At 41.7% G+C, this 19,339-nt stretch overlaps 1 protein-coding gene across 1 annotated transcript; it reads left to right on the top strand.

Moving 5' to 3' along the window:
- Positions 1-1,300: 1,300 nt before the first annotated feature.
- On the top strand, positions 1,301-5,007 carry LOC136434402 (galactose-3-O-sulfotransferase 3-like). The gene is made up of 5 exons (XM_066427192.1): positions 1,301-1,462; positions 2,268-2,383; positions 2,644-2,757; positions 3,467-3,721; positions 4,103-5,007. The coding sequence occupies exons 1-5, from the start codon at positions 1,316-1,318 to the stop codon at positions 4,605-4,607; spliced, it is 1,137 nt and encodes a 378-aa protein (XP_066283289.1). The 5' UTR covers positions 1,301-1,315; the 3' UTR covers positions 4,608-5,007.
- The last annotated feature ends 14,332 nt before the right edge of the window (positions 5,008-19,339 follow it).

Below are 19,339 nucleotides of genomic sequence, written 5' to 3'. Positions count from 1 at the left end.
GTGTGTGTGTGTGTGTGTGTGTGTGTGAGCGCGCGTGTATGTGTGTGCGCGCGCGTGTATGTGTGTGTGTGTGTGTGTGTGTGTGTGTGCGCGCGTGTATGTGTGTGTGTGTGTGTGTGTGTGTGTGTGTGTGTGTGTGTGTGAACCCCGAGATACCCAGTATAGCGTTACCGTACATAATCAGTGCTGTCATTTCCGTTTGCGTGACTTGAAGGGTCACACATCCGTATAGGGTCATTGGATCACTATAAAGCGTTGATCTCACCGCCCCGTGGCCTTTGCGAAGGCCTTTGTGTAAAGTAGTTTCTCCGGTTAGGCAACATTCGCCCCAGACTCGGCTTGACATCCGGCCCTGTTATTGTGACACCCATTAGACGGCCGAACTAGCAAACATGTACACAAAATGGCCACGTTAAGGTCCAGGGTACTTTACCTGAGCTGCCTGGCTGTGGCGTTGTATGCTGGCATGTTGTGGAGTTGGAACGATACAGGGTTTGCAGTGAACCGACCCTATGACGATACCCACGGCACAAACAGGTAAGGTTAGGTAACTCTACTATCAGATCGTAAATTTTCTATGGACACGCCCAATATTTAGATACCTATCAGTCCCGAAACCCTCGCCTCCAAAGATCTGTTTGAAACTTGATAGTTGGGACATAAGAAGTTGGCAATATCAGTTGGTCAGTTCTTACCCTAAAACTGTAAATTAATCATTTATCAGCAATTGTCGTTTTGGCCAGTTCGGTAACCATCGAGGTCACTGACACGGTTACTTATGTCTCTGCAATAAATTGTGTTCAAGTCGTCAACTAATACAACGATTGGTCCCTCGGTGGGAAAAGCGTATTTTGGTTAACGACCTAATATAGACCTCCCAGCTACCATAGACTACGCATAACCAGATACGATGCAGACACAAACATGAACAGACATAGAGTAGAGTAGTACATACCATTAAAGCTCGTTTCTTTATTCGGGTGAAATTGGCGGAAACATCTAAGTTACATATCGTCCCGCGAAACAAGTGATACTTTTTGTGCTGCTCATAAACAAAAATAGGAACTTTGCTTTAATGAAGGCATTGATTACTAGAATACCTGGTGTGTATTGACTGCTTGAAGGTTACGTTGTATCAAAACAATGTTACTCTGTGTCCAAAGAGTGTCCACTGGTTGACGGTTACGTTGTATCAAACCACTGTTACTCTGTGTCCAAACAGTATCGACTGCTTGAAGGTTACGTTGTATCAAAACAATGTTACTCTGTGTTCAAATAGTATCGACTTCTTAAAGGTTACTCTGTGTCAATACAAATGTTGCTGATTCTTTACAGGTCAAGTGAGGGCAAGGTTACAGTGACTACAGGGCACCGCCCTGCATTGCGGAGTGGTGAGTCTCCATCCGGCACAACAAACCAGACCAGCTGCGACCGCCCGGTCACAAACTTCGTCTTCATCAAGGTCAGGTGCTCACGCTAGTTTGCCTACTCCGATGTCTAATCCTAAATACGTTGCTTATCACATTAGGTTATTTGGGAAAGTGTTAAATGTAACATTCGAAATCATTGGTGTCAATTAACTCTTATCGGGTAACGCATCGGATATAAGTAGACTAGCGTTATACCTAAGTCTCTGCAATACCTTCAATTCAACTACAGCAACTAACGTCACCTGTTATGTGTTTCTGCAATAACATGTATAAGGAAACCACCCCATATTTGTGGATTTATCAGGGATTCTATCATGTGATCTGTACCCTTTGTTATATTTTGTATGACCCTTGCCTGCTGTCTCATGACCTCAATGAAAAGCAGCCTGCAGGCTAACTTGAGCTTCTCATGAATAAACAAAGGTTCAAATGAACAACTTGAATACAGAGCGTCTATCGTAAGTCCAACATACAGACCTTTAATTGGTCTAAACCTGGCGAGGATAATTGTTCCCTGAGGCTACGTGAGCGTGTTTTCAAGCGTACCAAATTATGGATTACTTGAGGTTGTCAATCCATCCCGTAGCCAGGATTCTGTTTAGGAGGGTTCTTTTAAGAATATGGAGGATTTCAAAGAACAAAGGAAGGGCTATTGATAGCAGTGCTGTCAAGAGAAAATACATCGATCATTCCGTTTTGTGGGCACACCTCCCAGTGTGTGTGTGTGTGTGTGGAGGGGGGGGGGGGGGGGGGTTCTTCCGTCTGAAGAATGGAGTTTAGGCGGTATTAGCTGAAATTGTGATTACTGACTGTCGACACTTATATATCTCTATCCAGGTCCATAAGACTGGTTCTGGCTCTACTTTTCTGGTACTCGCCAGGTTTGGCCGGAACCACGGATTGACCATCTGTTATCCGATTCATGACCAGCACAGGCGGCTATCGTACCACAGGTACTTACTATGATAGTAACCTTTCACTAGTCTTTACGTCGGCTATAGTGGAAATATCTGCCAGGGGAGTTTGGCCACCAGAGGGTTTCATTTACAGTGAACTGGCCAGCTGAAATGTGGTTGCTTAAAACTTCACGCTCACGCACGCACGCACACACATACATGCACGCACACAAACATACAACCACATATACACGCACACACAGGTACACACAGACACTCACACATATATTAAGCTGCAGTTTTGTCACCCTTTTCAGCCCAAACCTAAACAAGTCGGTGTGTGAGCCTGCGGTATGGAAGTACACCCTGATCATCAATCACGCCATCATGAACAAGACTGCCATGGACAGCATTATGGCGCCCGGAACCAGGTATCTTTTATCTGTACACTTGCCGGTAGAATCATCCGTTAGCATAAGACACCAGCATCTGTATCTGTATAGCCGGTATAACGGGCCTTTAGCATAACACACCAGCTTTGTTGGGTAGCCCTAGCTGTAATTTATTTACAGTCAAATAGATAGATCAAATCAAATCATCACATCACATCAGCTTCTGTATCTGTATAAACGACATTCGGCGCAAAACACCTGCCTGAGCTTCTGTATCTGTATCTTCATTTGTATCTATATAGCCGATATAACTGCCCTTCAGCGTAACACACCAGTTTCTTTATCTGTACACCCGAGGACTGCGGTATAACTGCATTTCGGCGTAACTCCCCAGTTTCTGTGTCTGAATAGCCGGTATAACCACCCTTCGGCGTAACACATCAGCTATGCACCAGCTGGCTATATTACACTGAACGACCTGACCTTTGTACATCTAACTGTAATCGTTGTTTAAACCTATCGAGTGAGGATGCTCCTATAAAACGATACTTGGTTTCAACGAGTTGCACTGCACGACAGTTCTAGGGGAGGGGGATGAATTTGTGAACACCTCAATTCTGCGTTGATAACTTTAGTATTGAAGGCATGACTATTTATTGTTCTTTTCTGAGCTGGCACTAGATACTTAGTAGTCGGTGTGTCCACCGGTTAATCAGTTATTATTTTGTACAATCGTCATGTACATCAGGTACATCGGCATCGTGCGCCACCCGCTAGACCACTTCCGCTCCATGTTCTTCTACGGGAATCAGCCCACACGAGACAAGGTGAACCCGATAGGGAAGTACCTGGACAGCAAGGCACACTACAACCCGGGGAGGGGCGGCATGGGGAGACTCGGGAAACAGGTCTCGCACCAGAAGAACTTTCAGGCGTACACCTTGGGCTTCCCAAGAAAGCTGTTTGGGAGCAGGAAGAAGAGCGAGCTAGATGAGACTCTCAGGTAAATTGTCTTGTACTATTTGCTAATCTTGCATTGGTTCCTGTCTGTTAACCAGTAATGGTTTGGCTTTCCTGTCTGTGTATCGGGTTGCGATATGTCCCTGTGTGCGCATGTGTGCTTGTGTGTGTGTGTGTGTGTGTGTGTGTGTGTGTGTATGTGTGTGTGTGTGTGTGTGTGTGTGTGCGCGTGTGGGGGGGGGGGAGACAGATAGAGAGAGAGTGTGTGTGTTTGTGTGTCTGTGTTCATGTGTGCTTGTGTACAATGTGCAACAAAGCAAGGGTTCCAGACTAGTACATACGACTAGAAGGACCAAAGAGCAGCAGGTATGTGCAATGGACTGAAGTCCACCATATCGGTTTGTTTTCTTGTCGTTTTGTACAGGACCGTTGGGAGCTGGTACTCCATAGTTCTGATAACAGAGTACTGGGAGGAGTCCTTAGTCCTGCTGAGAAGAACGTTCTGCTGGACCACGTACGACATCCTACACACCACAAAACGAATCCACAGTCTCAACAATCCCAAGAAGTCCTTCCCTCTCACGGACACACAGAAGGAAACCCACAGGAAAATCAGCCCCATAGATTATCTCATATACGAACACTTTAACCGCACCTTTTGGGAACGGGCAGCCATGGAAGGGCCCGACTTTTGGGACGAGGTGGCCTATTTCAAGACGGTGAATCTCGAAGTGAACCAACATTGTAACATCTCCAAAGGGGAGAGAGTTTTTCCTCGAAGCAAGTGGAGCCCAGAGTTTGCGGTTGATTCGACCTTCTGTGACGAACTGAACTGGACCACGACGAAGTGGAACTCCGAGCTGCTGCTCCAGCTTCAAAGAATAAACGAAGAGATGAGAAGAAAACAGGCCCAAATTGATACTGGGTGATGCAATCGGAAATATACATCTTGTGTATATGTATGTCAGAAACTACCGTCGGCTAGGTAAAACAAGGCTGTGTACAAAGAAATGTGTTATCCTGTATACTGTAAGTATACTGTATACTGTATCTCAGAAATACACGAAAAGCATGTTTCAGAAAATATACATAACTTTGTATCAAAGAATATACTTAACTCTGTCTCAGAGAATATACATTTACTTTGTATCAGAGAATACATTTATTTTGCATTAGAGAATGTGTCTTACTTCGAATCTATGTAACAGAATATATATTCCACTTTGTCTCAGTGAATATATTCTACCTTTGTATCAGGGAACGTATTTTATCTTTTCTATCTTATCTTTTCTATCAGCGAATACACTAAATATTGTATCGGACAATGTATATTTCACTTTGTCTCGGAGCGTATATTTTACTTTGTTTTGTTCTGAAGAATATGCTTTTTCTCAGAGAATATACCTCACTTCATACTTTACTAGATATACTTTGTATTGTAGTCTTTAGAGAATATGCTTTGATAACGACCAATAAGCGGTCATTGGACATTGCATCATTGGACGTGACTACGTTTGAAAACATAATGTCGGCTTATAGTTGCTTTGCCCGGTTCATAGTCCAAATAGCTGGTGCTTATCAGTTGGTTTGGGGAAGGTTGGCCAAATATTTTGGCAAAGTACCTTGATTATACAAATGTATTCTTAAATACAGACTTCCATTAAAATAAGTCAGTATTTTTGTAACGTCAATCAATATTGACGTCACAAAATATGTTAAGCATGCTGACGCTGTTTATTATCGTATCACTGTTCAGAACAGCGGAATAACCTACAGAAGACTAAAGAATGGCTAAATTTAGGGGCTTCCATATATAGCTCACTCAGGTAGCAGCCTCACAGTTGAGCTCCTGGTTTGAATTAGTTGCTAACTGGAAGACCACGGTTCAATTCTGGGTCAGGACATCTCGTTTGGGGCTGCACCTGTACTTCGGTAGGCGTCGCTGTGTCACCATACCTAGCCGGTAGAATTTCTTCTTATGTCCAGCTCAGTTAGTCTGGTAAAGACTGAAAAAAGGGTTCAGTGGCATTTGCCTATATAACGATCCTGCCACCAGGTATTACTGATCCTGCAGAAGTAGATATTTTTAAATCCACCGTTTTGTCAAAGTGACGTTTTTATGATACCCGGTTCCATAATTGACGCTACACTGGTATGCTAGTATACACTGGTATACAACATTAAACGTGTCAGCCTGTGTGCAGATCATGATTGACGTTGTTGGCTTTTGCCACGATATTTATAGAACCTGCAGGGTGATCTTATCAGTATCTGTGTGTTAGCATAGCCATTACGTTATTTAATCTAGAGGCCAAGCGATGTCAACGTGCACGTAGAGGTTTGGTGTTGATTAGTAACACAATGAAAACAAAGAGTTTGCCGACACTTTATCTGCGCAACCTTGGACCTTTACTGAATAGGTTATCGTGCATAACAGGGGTACCTAACGGTGATAGAGACCCCCCCCCCCCCCTGAGTTCTGAATCCTTTTATATCGTCCTGGTAAAAAAAGTATGAGATCTTTCCTAACAATGCCCATCCAAAACCATTTCGAGGATAATTTTGAAATACTGATTTATGAATAGTATACAAGGACTTAGGGCTTTTTATCACGTTGTGCTTACAGCTTCTAATCTGGCTTGTGGTGGCGAACGTTGTTTAGAATTCTGTGTGTTAAACCTTTGACCTTGTCACTTTCCGTACATCCCCAGGAGTCCGTAGTCCTACATAACACATTTGTTGCTTTAGTTGTCTTACGTGCCATCTCGCCGAAACGATGGTTTTCTGTGGCAACTGCGGTTTGCGTGCCGCCGAAGGAGACAACTTCTGCATCAACTGCGGAACTTCCTTAAGGAGAGCAGAACTGGAGAGGGGGACAACAAATGACCTGGGCGAAAAAAGTCATGCGGGAGGAGCGATGGTACACCTGGGAGGGACAGAAGAGAATGTAATGTCTACTTCTTCCACAAAAAAAGAGCAGGCTTTGGTAAGATTCATTACGCTCACAGTTAACAAGAATAAAGTTGAACTCATCTAGTGCCGCCCGCCGTAGTGTTTTATTCAAACAGCACAATATAGAAAGGTCTGAGCATTTATTTCTGTGCTTAAGTGCCGTATTGGTACGCTGAGTAAGTTTGATAAGCTTGCATACGTTGAACCGTATTGCCGTAGCCACTCAGAGTCACACTGATTAGAGATGGGTCTTTGGAACGGACGGGTAATTTGAATCTGTAGTCACCATTTTATTTTCAATTCCCTCATTTATGCAGAACGAAGAGGTAAATTGTACCACATTCATCAGCTCCTCCGATGTCGCAAACTTTCTTCAGAGCAACCGCGGTTTTATGGTGGACAAGGACCGACGACTCCTGCAGGAGGCCCTGACACTGGTGGTACGCGAGCCTTCTTGGGTTTGGAGTAGCGCGCAACTGAGTGTGTACGGGGAGCTCATGAGGGTAGTTTTCTACTCCGGCGACAGAACCAACAAGTACATAGTCCACCTGACCTCAGACGATCGCCCAACTCATGAAGTGGAAAGCAGAGGGTGGCGTCTGAAGTTTCGTGATGGTTTTAAAAGCTTTTGGGGCTGGGGCAAAAAAGCAGTCATTGGTGTGATTGGGGCTGTAGCTGGAACGGCGAAGAAGAAGATAGGACTTTAAACAAGACTATTACAAGTCATGGACACGACTTTATTGGTTCATATCTATAATAGGCAACAATGTTAGATTCTGTGTAACTATAGCTGATTGACAAAGAAAGAAATAATGAAATATAAAAGTCGAGTTTCAGCTGTTTGCCTCCACATGCCAATAGCCAACAGATGATTTCCTTTATGACTTTGTCAATTTATCATACGATTGTACCACCGACTACAATAGAAGTTTAAATGTTTAACAATATTTGTTCAGTTTGGAACCCAAGAGCATATTCACGTGTGCCATTCCCTAAGATGGAATTGTTTGTTACATGTTTTTCAACTTCTGATAATTTCTTACCGGATGGACCTATTGATGTAGAAGTTTTTTCTCAAAATCTTGTCTGTGTTCTGGTGGGGTCCAAACAGACGTACCCTAGCAAATTTCACATTACGTTAAAGTGAAAAAATATCAGATCAATAACAGGCATTTTCTATCATTGCTATTATAGCAAGAAGTTGTTGTTACGTAGTACGTAGAAACGAAAAGAAAAGAAATCTTGGAAATAAATATACATTGATCTCGTCCCTGTTGATCAACTGTATCTGTATAGCCGGTATAACCGCCCTTCAGTGTAACACACCAGCTTCTGTATCTGTATAGCTGGTATAACCGCCCTTCGGCGTAGCACACCAGCTTCTGTATCTGTATAGCTGGTATAACCGCCCTTCGGCGTAACACACCAGCTTCTGTATCTGTATCGCCAGTATAACCACGTTTCGGCGCAACACACTACCTTATGTATCTGTATAGACGGCATAACGCCATTTAGCGTAACACACCAGCTTCTGTATAGCCGGTATAACACACCAGTTTCTGTAGCTGTATATACGGCATAAACGCCCTTTGGCGTTGCACACCAGCTTCGCGCTCGCAGACACACAGCGATGACTCGTTTGGAGATCATCCCAGGTCAACCCTTAATGTTTTGGGGGAGGGGCGCCCGGCACACAAAGACTTCGATCAGGTGCACTCAAAATGCTACGAACAGCTATGTAGCCTTTCTGACCTCACGTGTGTGCTTGTTGTCGGTCCCTTTCTCACCTTATCAGCGATCGATGCACCGCTGATGAAGATAGACACTAATCACTTTGCCATACCGATGCTGTGGTTGGGTATTACTGCTGGTATTGGACTTACGACAATGACTAAGAGAGGTTGTCATAAATCATCCGACACCTTGCAGATATTTAGAGGGTAAAAACTAATCTAATGTTGTGCACAATGCACATCTGTCATGAAGGTGCCCATGTGTTTCTTTAGGGTAGAAATGAAGGCAAAACGTTTTTGTTTTTTTTAGATTTTCAGAATTACGAATAATGAAATGTTCATAGTCAGTGATCGATGATTAGTGGGGTAAACGCCAAGCGTCAGAAGCTTTCCGCTACCTGATGTTAACAATACCCTCTCGAGGTCAGGGGGCTTTCTAAACTATGTTTGCAGTTCTTGATCCGACTTGGGGGAGGTTTTTGTGGCGTGTTTAACTAGTACAGCGACTGGAACTTTCCTAAGTCCAGTGCAATTATTCGGGACGTTTCTTTGAAAACAAGTATACTGATTTAGAGAAAGTTCGTGAACGAATGACAGTTGACGGTGTACTGGAGTGATCACAAAATCTAAAGGTAATCCTATTGCACTGTCATGCTTTGTTTTTCAGCAAATTTCCATTATACAGCGTGTTTATACTGTCATGTTTATTTCTCAATTTGGGAGGGAATTATGGCTTGCGCGCTTTTCTTGCAATTGGTAAACAACAAATAAGATTGATTTATGCAGCCAAAGTACATGAAATGATCGTCATATTGACTTTTCAGCTTTTCATCAAGTCTTATCTACATTCTCTATCAATATAACCATAACAACGATTGATGTAGGACCTAAGGAGTGTCAACTTGCTGCCACCGTGCCTTTTGAATTCTGGCGCTGAGTAGATACGCAACGATTACATTGTTCGCCACCTCTTCTCAATCTGACCAGCGAGCAATAATATTTGTCAGGTCCACATACACCATCGTGTGTAAGTACATTGTACCTTCAACCCCCTTGCGTACGTGGGTCTGTTATCATCGAACCCAGACACTGTTCAAGGTGCAAAGGACATATCTTTGTCAGCCACAGAGGAGACTATATAAACGTTTTAGTGGTTTCATTCGGGCACTTACATAATAATCATCTAATGAAATGCATATAATGTTCCCAAAAGAGAAGCTGGTGAGATTTTACAACATATCAGTGCACACATATTATATACCAACAAAAGTAAATCAACAATTACAATGCCATCGATTGCCCGGCTGAGTAGCTGATCTCTGACTCCACCACAGAAACTTACTAACGAGGAGCTGCCATATTTCTTCTCTCAGTGCCTCGCTTTGTTTGGCAGAAAATTCCAGTGTGGCGCTCCGACATTGCCTTCTACGCGATAGGTTGGCTATTGATTGGGGTCAATGAACTCCGTACAGCCTCATTCTGATGGTGGACTTTCATCTGTTCTCATGTGACGCCTGGTGAAGGATACAGGTCTGGTTGATCTAGCGTAGATTTCTTGACCACAAGAAAGGTCTTACCAACCTGAGGTGAGAAAACTTGATCTCATGAACTTCTTGGTTTATCATGCTGTCATGACATTCTGTTTATAACTGTCTAAATCTTGTTGACGTCATACGATTTAGCATTAGGTGCAACATGGGTAATGAGGAAGTAAATTACCCAGGTAAAATGCGATTGAAGCCCTGAATGGTAAGAAAAGTTCCCACCAATGCATCCTACGAGCATTTCAAGAGTAGAATAGATTTGTGCAGACAATAACAGATGCAGCAACAATATGCAGATCGTAAAGAATTGCAAAATACCCTCTGAGTTGATTGCCATATAGGTCCGAGTGACCGAGGACGTCTAGTAAAAGATATGAACTAAAATAAAACACGTCGAGTCTTAAGGAACGCTTTATATATATATGATTATGTTGAAACATGATATACACGTCCTGTGAGATTAGACAAATCGTGCTTTTCTACCATTTTAGTGACTCAATTTGAATTTAAGTCTCCAAGTGCAATAGCCCGGCCTAGCAACTACTGACTAACGGTGCAGGTCGTTATCCAGTAACTACTGTTAACGCTAGGTGTGTCGGGTGTCGTGCGATAGAGGAGGGGGTCAATAGCCTCCGAGTGTGCTACTCTTGTATTGGTTAGTATGTAAAAGGTTCTAGCATAAATGTTTGTTTTACTGTTGACCATTCAGATAGAAATCAGTAATAGATAAAGTTGTTAACACCAAAAAATAATTAATGTTTGTTTGACTTTGTCCCCTAGAATGTTGGAGACGACGAATAATACGTATCCAATGGTTTAATGGAATTATATATTTGCTCTTGATCACATGAAAACGTGCAACACTGCGTAACATCAACGAAGGGATTATCCAAATAAAAGAATGAATGTTAAGGGGTGACATATACTACAGAATACATACGATATTCAGTTAATCATGGAGCAAAGACACCGGGACATACTTCGCGCCAAACGACAGGAGATAACAAGTGAGCTGCGGTTTAGGGACATCCGTCGGCATCTTGTAGACAATAGAATCTTGAATGGTGCTGATCTTGACGATATAGAGATTGAGGGGACGCGTGAAGACCAAGCTAAAGCGTTATTGGAAATTCTACCTAACAGAGGACCAAAAGCATTCGCGGTGTTTCGAGATGCACTAAAGCATCGCCACCCGCATCTGGCAAGGATCCTGAAAGATGATGGCCAGGAAGGGGCACCCATAGACAATGAATGGTATGTGTGTTAATTGTTTTCTGGTTTCAAATTTACATTTAGAAATGTTCTAGATTTCTAAAAAGGAACGGTAATAATATGTGCTCATGGTATATCATTAGGATAACAGCTAAACATATTAGTAAGAAAATGCTATTAGATTTTTCTCAAACAATAACGTCAAGAAAAATAAGGTCTATTTTATCCTCTTGTCTTTCCAGAAACACGTGTATTCATCATCCATGCAGGGGAAGACAAAGAGTCATTTGTTCGTCCATTGGTCATCTACCTGCGGCAGCAAGGGTTGGCTAAGAAAGACATATTCTTTGATGACGTATCCATTAAGCCCGGTGAAATCATCCGTGACAGAATAATTTCAACATTATCAAGTCAAAATTTAAAACTTGCTGTCATTGTTGTCAGCACGTCGTTGCTCAACAAACACTACTGGCCTAAACCGGAGTTTGAAACATGCCTGAGAAACAACAAGCGCATATTCCCTATTTGGGTTGACTCGAACGATGACAACTTTAAGGCATTTAGTGAACTAGTCGGAAAGTACTCCCCGACATTAAAGCAGATGAGTGCACGGCGTGTACAGAGAGGTCTCGTTGCTGATGAGCTGCCAAACATCGGTGCTGAGGTGGTGCGGCGACTCTCTACACTGAAATGTACCCCACCTGAGCCTACAGGTTTGTAGTAGTAACGTAAACGTGACTGATTGAAATGCATAATGTACATTAGCAAAGAAATTACTACATGAGCATCTTTTTGTCGTGTTGACTTGTAACCATTTCGTTTTCTCGTCTTCTATGGACAATTCATTGTCTGTATAACTAAGTTATGTCCGTGTCTATTTTTTCTTGTAGCGATCCAAACTCTCCTACTCCCAGCGCTTTCTCCATCCTTGAATGACTTGAGCTTACGGTATGAAGAAAGCACAGCCAGACGTGCCAGAGGTGTTAGAGACCAACAGTGGGTAGAGGACGGGCTCAGGGATGAGAAGGCAAAGGAATTGGAATTGAAAAAGAAACTAGTAGAAGATCAGTTAGAATTGTTAAAGAAAGCGGAAGGCCTTCTACCCAAAGAGGAGATAGCAAAAATGACAAAGGACATGTTACTCAACAGTTATGAATTACGTTTGGCACAAATCAGGATGGGTTGCGCCATCGTCCATCTAATCCCAAACAGCGTAGTGGGTTTGGAGAAGTTTTGGAGTGACTATGGTTCAGGAAAGCTCAGTAGAAACATCACCAAATGTCTCATCACTGATGAGATGCGGACAGCTGTCAGCAAAGACTTGTTTATTCGGGTCATCATGCTGGAAGAGCAGTACCAGCAGTGGAAACACTACTTCGGCGCAACAGGTGAGAATAGGCATAATTTAAGTTGTATGTTAAATAAAGAAGGTGTTAAAGAGCTCTTGAAAACTGCAATCTTAGGCTCGTATTAGTTTTTCTATATACGAAGAGAGCTAGAGAGCGAACAGATCAATATGTATATATATATATATATATATATATATATATATATATATATATATATATATATATATATAAACTTCAGAAACACATTTCGATTCTTTCAGATGTCGCAGAGGCGGTCGACAACTTTAAGGGTTTATTGATGGAACCTGCATCTTCGGTGAGTACTAACGTTCATATAAAACACACATGTACAGAGTATCATGCAACAAAATGTGTTCATGAGTAATAGAAAACAACTAATAACGTATTACGATACATCGTGATGCCTCTTCTTTAGGCAAAGATTTGGAAAACCTGTCAAATATGTGATTCTGTTTTCAACTTTATTTTGCAAACATGTCGCTTTATTGATTATCATTTGGGGGTTCATCTTCTTCAAATCATGACAGTTTCTTATTAATAAGTTGTCGTCCCAGTAATCAAGATCAATCGTATCTTGAACCCCCCCCCCCCCCTACCATGTTGCAACCCCTTGAAAAACTAAAAACCCTGTGGAAACAAAGGCAACAAAAGTTTTGATGTTTCAGATGCCATGGAAACCTGTTCAATCCCGACTCACCTCTGAAAGCAGTAAAGCCCAGCGGCAGCCTCTTCCATCCACAACAACCCCATCTTCTAGCAGTAAAGACAGGCGGCATCAAATATCTTCACCAACATCTGGTATGGTACTGCAGATTTACCTTATTATAAGGATTTGAATAACTGTTCTACTTGACTAAAGAACCATTTCGTAAACGCCAATCTTTTCTTATTAAGTGAAAAGGACGAGATGGTTAATTGCTTTATGAAGTTTGATGGGATATTTTGTATTACATGAATAAAGATATACAATTATATATGTATAGAGAGAGAGAAAGAGGGAGAGATAGGGAGAGAGAGATTAGATAGATAGATACTAAGATAGGTAGATGGATAGATCCCTGCTACCAAATTGTCAATCATATACTCAAAGCTCAGCTTACCTCACATTCTAATGATAGTATGCTTTTTCCTAGACGCAGACCCATACTGCAAAAATTGTCGTTCACGGGTCGAGCCACATGTTAACTACTGTGAATACTGTGGTACAACTCGAAGGAGAATAAGGGAACCTGGTGAGTATCTTTTATAACTTTAACCCTTCGGGGGAAATGGAACCTTACCGTGGTTCATGTCATGCATATTTTTACGAGGCACGTGCATGGTCTTTGGCCGTGCGGTACGCTTTTGGATCAGCTAATCGGTCGAAGCTTACCTAATGTACCAATTGATATACCTGCACGATTTAGAAAAATCTGTACCTAGCTTTGCAATAATATTTCGTTCAAGGCCATTTGAGACCCAAAGAGGAACACAACAGGAAACGTCTGTATTGTCCTCAAGGACACCAAACTTCTGAATTTCAAAACGAATAGCTGACGTTTTAAGTTCTTAGCTTAATTTTATGAAATTACCCATGTATTTTTGTTTCACAGCCACAATGGTACCGATGTACTGCAACACGTGTGGTCAGCGTTCGTCAGTGGATGACATTTTCTGCATCTACTGTGGGAATCGCTTAAGAAAGCATTCTTTGGTGAGACACGTTTCCTTAACAACCACTAACGTAATATGCCCAATTAACGTCCGATTTATTCAAAACGTTATTTATCTTCCAACCGCGCGGACAGAGCCAAATGATAAACCAATGGGCAGAAATATCAGCTATTCTAACAAGAGAAATGCATGGTCTGTAAGTTTTTCTCCGTCTGTTTAATGCCGTGCGAGCATGTATTTATACTGGGGTATATGATGTAGAATTGTGCTAGGCTTACCCATTATCGTCTACTTCAGTCTTTTCCCTTCTATCGCTATGCTTGAAGAACATAGACCTGAAAAAACACACAGTAATTGTCGAAAGTAGTCTATAGGCAAATGACAGTATGTTTGTCCCTCCGCTTGCCCGACGCGATGGACGAAAACAATGTGTGTTGTGAATTTCCCCGACATCAGCAGCACGTGGCGTTCACGTGATAAACGCATGGCCATGATGTTATGCCGTGCAAAAATGTATCATCTGAGCGGGGGTCGCTAGGTTGTATTAAACCTTCCTAAAACAGGCAAGAGTTTCAAACCTCGAATCACCATGGATGGTCCGAATATCAGAAAAAGGTTTAACGTCAGCTATTTTTAAGATATACTAGCTATCGTGTAAGTTAGAAACGCATAATGAAGTACGTGGTGTCGAATTACATATGAAATACGTCATGACGCTTCCGTGCAACTTGCTGTTACTGGTTCAGGAGTTTGTTCTGTTATATCGCTGGGGGTAAAACTTTTTCATTGTTTTGTATAAAAGAGAGAGATGGCTAAGGATCATACTTATGACGTTCTTTGTTACCTTCGCCGAGAAGGTTATGCAGAGGGTAGCGTTTGTTTGTAAAGACCAGCATAACTCGAGAAGGCTTGGATGGATTGTCTTGATATTTGGTAGGTTGGTAGGTCTTGATGAGACTAGGAAATGATTAGATTTTGGGTCCCCTAGCGGCTTGTTACGGTACTGCAGCAGAACTTCCTGTTTATATATCTCGTGTTCTGGACAAGCTATGGAACTGATTTTTGAGTGGTAGATAGCTCTTTGGACAGAGAGTAAGTGGTATAGGTTTTGGCCACCTAGCGGCTTTTTGGAACTGAAGGAGCAGGTTTTGGTTCAGACTTTGAAAGGGAATAACTCAAGAATGGCTTGGATGGTTATGATTTTTGGTAAGTAGATAGCTTGAGTGATGATGTACATGATTAGATACTTATTATGCAAATCAGTATCTAATTTGCATAATTAATGAGGAAAGTTTATATTTGCTCATGTGAACAGGCTTTGGCATAATACACCGCGACATGTGGACATGACCCAAACGGGAGGTAAACTGCTCCTGCACGTAAACAGGTCATGTTACGTTATTGCAAACTATTCTGGAGTTGGGTAGGAATTTCGTTTTCATTTTATTTCTTTTGTTACGATAAAAATTTCATTCATTTAATCCCTTAATTTTCACAGGTTGAAGACGTAGATTGCTCCCCATACATCTCCCACAGTGATGTCAAACTGTTCCTACACAGCCATCGTGACCACCTAGTGGATGCGGATCGCAAGCTCCTACTGGACGCCATGACACTCGTAGCAAGCAAGAGCACCCGGGTTTGGAAGCATGCCCAACTCACTGTGTACGGGGAGCTCATGAAGGTAGTTTTCTACTCCGGCGGCAGAACCAACAAGTATATGGTCCATCTGACCGGTAAAGATCGCCCAACTCTACAAGTGGAGGAAAAGGAGTGGAGTCGATTGTACCGCGACGGCTCCAAGACGGCTTGGAGCGGGATAACAGGCGCAGCTGTGTCAGGGCCGGCAATTGATTGGACTTCCACATTAGCAAATCCATTTACGCTTGAATGATCAAAACAATTGAATTCTAATTTGTGTACATTTGAAAATAACGTGTTTGATGGGCCATTGATCTTTTACTGTGTATCAAATATGCAAGTTGCTTTGTCACCTTCTATACATTTTCTAATGGGGAACCTATTCTTTTTATCAAGCATTATGCAGACATTCTGTGAACACATTTCTACAATAAACATCTAGATTTTCCTTAGCCTCAGAATAATGCAAGGTGGGCACAGTCAAGACAAAACGACTATACAAAGTTATTCAGCCCTCATTATACAAATGTACATTTGTCTTGCTATATTAAGCATCTTCATATTAATACATAACATGCAGGTCACCCATGTTGCTAGGCTGATATCTGACAACGGCGTTTGCGTCGAAAGTTCTGGTTTCACAAAAAAGTGCCTTCATTTGCTTATCTGGGCCAATAAATATTGAATTGTCCCTGCTTTACAAAAGCTGTTGTCAGTCACATACCCATGCAGTCACATACACATATAAGTGTCAAACGACTATTTGTGACGGAACACTCAATTTTACGATCAGACACGCTAAAATGAAATAATTCCGAGGATTTTATTTATTCCGGCCCAAGAGGTCACTGGTTGGTCAAGGCTGCAACAGTAGTAGATTGATTATACAGGTGCCACTGGTTTGACTTAGTTTTGAACACTACGTAAAACGAAGTTGCACAATTTGAGATTTGTTCCAACACAATTATACGTCTACGACTATATATGCACAACTATGGATTCTACCAACACAAATAAGCTTGCAATGCAATATGTAACTGTTTATATTTGCTACGTCGTAATGCTGTTGAGAATCTAAAGACTTGAAGTAAAAGATACGGTAGCGCTATGACTCAGTGTATAGCTTGGATTATTGATTAGTTAAGGCCATAGCAAGTAATTTTTATGGATGACATCAGCGCGCTCATTAATTTTCGCCTGATTTCGAAATAAATAACAAGAAATTTCATTGCCCTCCGATGGTGGTCAACATGCCAAAAATGGGCAAATATGTCATAAACGTTGTTTCATTGCATGTGAATACCCAGTGCAGTTCCTGCCCATGATGGTATGACAAGCTGTTTTCTGCGTTTGTTCTAGTTAATTGAGCTGTATACACATCTTAAAGAACAGTTTAATGTTGACAGTGTAAGGTGTTTCGTTGCATATGAATACCCAGTGTGGTTCCTGCCCATGATGGTATAATAAAAAGCTTTTTCTGCATTTGTTCTAGCAAGGACATTATATAAATAATGGGGAGGGTTTTCTAGTTAATTGAGCTGTATACACAAGGTGTTTCGTCGCATATGAATACCCAGTGTAGTTGCTTCAGATGATGCTACAGCAAGCTCTTTTCTGCATCTGTTGTAGTTAGTCTATTGAGATGTATACACAGCTACAAGGACATGTTTACTATTGAATCAACGAGGTTTTATATTATATATGAAACCTCATTGGTTGAAAACAGGAATAAAAGACCTGTTGGTCATGAGATCATATTTCGTCGCCTCAATTCTTGTTTAACAAGATTTATGATCTCAAAATTTGAAAATATAGGAATCTTGTTTTTTTTTTGCCCGCCTTGTTTTTTTTCCGCCCTATCTCATTAATTTTGGAGTCTGCGGAGGATGTCATCCATAAAATTTACTCGCTGTGGCCTAATGGCAACGTCAATGGGGCAAAAGATTTGGGATCGAATCCAGGCTTCAGTCACCCGTCCGACTGCTACGAGAATAAACTGTAGAAAGTGTTGCAGTGTTCGGAATTCATGTATATAGGGCTACCTGTAGGCTTCACGCTTTGTTTGCTGTGTAACAATATCGTGTTTCATTTCGTTTGTGCAATGTTGATGCATGAGCGCACTGCACAAAACTAATAGTAACGGTTGAAACACCTGACCGATTCAGTAAAAAAAAAGGTCATTCAAATGTGAAAACCAGAGTCATTGAGTATCAATCTAAGTAAGTGTTTGAACTATTGTAAAAGAAGTATCCATCCATATCTCTCTCTAGACATCACATTTTTTGCTTCCCCTTTGCTTTCCCAGTCGAAGTGTATATGAATATTTGAGCATTCCTCATCATTGAGTGATTACAGAATATGAACAGTCTGAGAAAGTGTACTCATAAAAAAATGTTCCTTTTGTAATGTCACTTAAGTGCATGTTATGGCCAAATTGATTATGTAACGTAACATCAATTACTGTTTTTCCTGGGGGGGGGGGGGCATGACACAAAGAATGACCGTTTCAGTACGGATAAATCAGTATAACCATATTTGGCTTAAGTTTGAAAAAAACAAATAGTTTTTGCGTGATTTCTAAGGTCTTAGCATTGAAAAATCTGCTGTACTAAAAAAATCATTACTGCACTATCCACTAATATCACTCGCACGTATAGCAGTATTCATTGGTCTTATGTGTATGAACAATGGTCCTCTGTGTCGGCAACAACAACGCCGAGATTAAGTCTAAAGCTACTGTCAGAAAGGAATGAATGATTTCTGGTTGCCCCCCCACCCTTTAAATTCTGGTCGCCCCGCGTCCTTTTAATAAGCAAATACTGTAGGTGATGTCAGAGGTTAGGAGTTCCCAATGCCATGTTTACACAATAGAAAGCCCTCCGATTGGTGAAGGTCGTGTGTTTACAGAAATTTGATCCCCGGACTTTCCCAAGTTCTTTGTTCGTGTTTTATCTCAATTTACTTGGTTGAACCCGAAGACCTGATCAGTTTCCATAACTAATTTATTAGCTTCTCCTTACCAGTAACATTGCCCTAGTAAACAAATGAAATATCATATTTATTGCCGAACACTATCGACCATGAGTGTCAAGCCCTAGTGATTTTATCGTCTACGGAATGCATGCAATGTTGTCTTCGCTATGCGGAGCAAGTGAAATCACATTGTACAAGGGGGGAACATTGCCACATACATGTACCTATTAGTAAAAAAGCATAATTGTATGGGCATCACTCATTATTTGATAGATACAGAGATGATTATTGTTGGATGATGTGTCTGACAACCCTCTGCACTAGAAGGTTAAAAAGTACCTTTCGTCAGTGGTCTGGGGATAAATAGTAAGGGACTTTTCCTCGCGTCATGCTAACAGTCCCTGCTGTACAAAAGGGGTCAACCTACCCATGAATAAGTCTGGGGCTTTCCATTGCGTCAGATTTACAGTCCTCCATTTAGAATAAGTCAGTCTTGTCATTGGTTAAGGATTGTGTGACGCACCTTCGACTTGGGGACCTTCCGACCCATAAGAAACCGAGGCCAATCAGGACCCTTAGATCA

The sequence above is a fragment of the Branchiostoma lanceolatum genome, chromosome 5 (genome assembly GCF_035083965.1).
Source record: "Branchiostoma lanceolatum isolate klBraLanc5 chromosome 5, klBraLanc5.hap2, whole genome shotgun sequence".
Lineage (NCBI taxonomy): Eukaryota > Metazoa > Chordata > Leptocardii > Amphioxiformes > Branchiostomatidae > Branchiostoma > Branchiostoma lanceolatum.
The sequence above is the reverse complement of the archived record's forward strand: the minus strand, read 5'-3'. Positions and strand labels throughout refer to the sequence as shown.